The 3,018-nt window shown below is 39.8% G+C and overlaps 1 protein-coding gene across 1 annotated transcript; it reads right to left on the reverse strand.

Annotated features, from left to right (window-relative positions):
- Window positions 1–11: 11 nt before the first annotated feature.
- LOC111661165 (oxysterol-binding protein-related protein 6-like) lies at window positions 12–1,819 on the reverse strand (the record flags this gene model as incomplete). Its single annotated transcript, XM_023414684.1, has 4 exons — window positions 12–182; window positions 272–385; window positions 1,167–1,220; window positions 1,697–1,819. Coding segments are annotated over 4 exons (462 nt in total), but the record flags the coding sequence as incomplete, so codon positions are not given.
- Between the last annotated feature and the right edge of the window lie 1,199 nt (window positions 1,820–3,018).

Consider the following 3,018-nt stretch of genomic DNA (forward strand, 5'->3'; position numbering starts at 1 on the left):
GGAGGACTCACCTTTGCTTCATGTACCACACTCGCAGCGGGTTGGGGGGAGTCCATGGCAGCTGGGGGAGGAAACGTCCGCATGGTGGCATCCCGGGGAGATCGCACAATCTCATTCTGTCTGTAAAGCCGGTGATGACGCAACTTGGACACCCAGGCATCAAAGATTTCTTGAGATTTGACCTGAAGAGGAAGAGAACAGAGAGATTTGAACTGTCATCGACTGACCTCCATGTTAAAATGACACTATTGACTCTTCCCATTTGTGTTACCTTCAGGTGATAGATATGCTCCTCGGTGTCCAGGTCGATGCGACGGGCCCTCTTTTTGATGGACATGACTGAGAGGCCGACATCGATGCTGCCATGCAGTTTGCCTTTCTGGATCTGAGGTAATAGGTGATAGACACACTTTTTTTCAACTCACAATTAATCAGATTGTAAATTTTGCGCACACACATTATATTTGTTGTCTGTAACATTTACAACAAACTACTTTTGCAGATAACAGCGCTAGAACAACCGCTTAAACAATTACTGAAATGGTTTATTATTCAATTACAAAATTAATTGGAATCTATTTTGGTAATAAATTATTGTTTAAGTCAGTGATTCCCAACAAAGGCTAACTTTAACCCTCGGACTACTTCTGCTTGCTCAGCTAATTTGAAAAAACATATGATTTGGAAAAAATTATATACGTACATATTTGTGTCAAGGAGGGAAACACAAAAAACACAAATAAAATTAATAATTAGTGTGATGGTGATCCTCAGATTACTTATTGTCACAATAAGTGATTGACATGTCTGTAACATGCTGGGATTAAGATTGCAAGTAGTGAAATACTACAACTGAAACTGACCCTAACCAAAAATAAACCAATAAACTACATTTCAGGAAGCCTTTCAGGGTTCTTTTAGTGTTGTACTTTTACACAAAGAGCACTGGCACGGATGATCGTTTCTGAAAGTCTAAGAACTGAAACAATCTTAGTAAAGTGATTTTAGTGAGCTTTAGTTTTCCTGCAAAGTGGCCTGGTCTCCTGAAACACACTGAACATCATGATCCGTGCTGCAGATGTTTCTGCTGACTCATTGCCAAGCCAAGCTGATGTCAGGCTGGCCTGCCCTGTTTTTGCCTGTGGGTTATAGTCAGGGTTACTTACATCAATGGGGGACTTTGAGTACTTCAGGATACCATTGTCCAGAACAAAAAAACGCTGCAGAGCAAAGAAGCACAAAAATAATGTGTTAGTTAAATGATAGGAACAACAGACATTGAATTCATATAACGTTGGACCTGTTTATGTTGTAATTTCAATACGAATACAAAGTTGTCCACAGTTTATTCCCTCATATTGTCGGCTATAGGACATTTGTGTCGTGTGTTGTGTGGTGTTGTGAGTTCAAATATGTTAACATCAGGGTCTGCTTTGCACTGGTGTTCACGTGTTTTGAGAAAACAACAGTTAAGCTGATGCTGATGGTGGTGACTTCAAATGAAATTTCCACTAAGCTTGCGGAAGAGGCCCAGAGAGGGTGGGGCAAAGTGCACGAAAAGGGGAACTTCTTTCAAGCAAAAGCACTTTATTAGACAGCAAACTGTTTAACATTCGGGGAGCGGCTGTGTTTGAACGTGTTTTTTTTTCCCAGTACCAAAAGCTTTTTGTGTCTCGGTTTTGCCTGTGGACCTTACCTTGTGCCAGCCTTTCAGGGGCCATTTCCGCTTCTTCAACATAAAACCCTCGTGTTTATCAGGCCTCTGGACGTTGCTCTGACCGATTTTCAGCCCTTCAATGATTTCCCAGCTGTCGGCCTCCTTGAGAAGAGTAGAAATACAGCACTGTGTGAGAACTAATCCACTCACTCACTAATAATAAGAAAACAAGAGATACACTTGCTGCAATAAAAAAAGACTCTGCTGTCATGTCCACTGTATTGCAAACAGAGGAAAGCAACAGGGGTACACTCAATACTTGTTTATTCTTTCCCCCTGTACTACACATTTAAAGAAATACGGCCCCATTCAAATTCCACCTGCTCTCTCAGCATTTCCACTCCATTAGATTTCTCCTGACTGTGCTCTTCCCGCTTCTAGTGGGTCTGTAAATCAACGTGACGCCTCTGGAGTAGAGGGACAGCAGGGTCAGGCAGGGACAGGTTAGGCATCACACCGTCGGCCCCGATGGGTGGGTGTGAGTGACACCAGGAATCATGGGATAACAGCTTTGATGCAAGCAAAGGATCATCACCCTCCTGATGCCCTGACATGATCCATTCACTGTCTTTCAGTTCAGCAAGTTATTTTTTGTGAGCAAGTTCGTTATTGTTTTTACTGACATGCTCATTGTCTTGGTAAACAAAAAAATTAGTTAGTATTTTAATAAATGTGTTTTTTATGGTCTTGGCTTACCAAACATGGTTACACTTTACTGTAAGCTCCCCTATTTAGCTGTATATTTGTAAACAACTATAACTCCTCCTGCGGACACCCATGAGTGGAGGCTGGTGCATAAACAGATAATGTATGATAATATAGTACAACACAGTTTTAACAATGTAAAATATGTCCTCATAGGAGAAGTTCTAATCGCTGACAAATATTGTACATTAATAAACACAACACTTTTTTAGCTGCATACAACTTCATTATAGCATGTTTTAAACCATCTATCAAATGTTTGCATATTGCTTATTTACATCAAGTCAAGAGTTGTAATGGCATTTTCTTTCAAATGGTATTCGTTCACAAAGGATTTGTTTTGTATAGTCTTAGTTAACTAAAAGATTTTTTTGTGTTCGTGGGTAACCGTATTTTGTTTTGTTTGGTCTTTTTATTTGGAATTCTGGTCCATTACTAAATAGTCGTGAATGAAGAATGAGAGTCTCTGGTGATAGAATAATATTCACAAATACAGCTTGATCTTTAATGAAAAATTAATTTCCATTGGAATATTGTATTTATCCGCAGACAACAACACTGGAGATGCACAGATTTTTGATGGATTACCTTAAAAA

This window comes from Seriola lalandi, unplaced genomic scaffold, assembly GCF_002814215.2.
Source record: "Seriola lalandi dorsalis isolate HSWRI2012SDOR001 ecotype SW California unplaced genomic scaffold, Sedor1 jcf7180001959620, whole genome shotgun sequence".
NCBI lineage: Eukaryota > Metazoa > Chordata > Actinopteri > Carangiformes > Carangidae > Seriola > Seriola lalandi.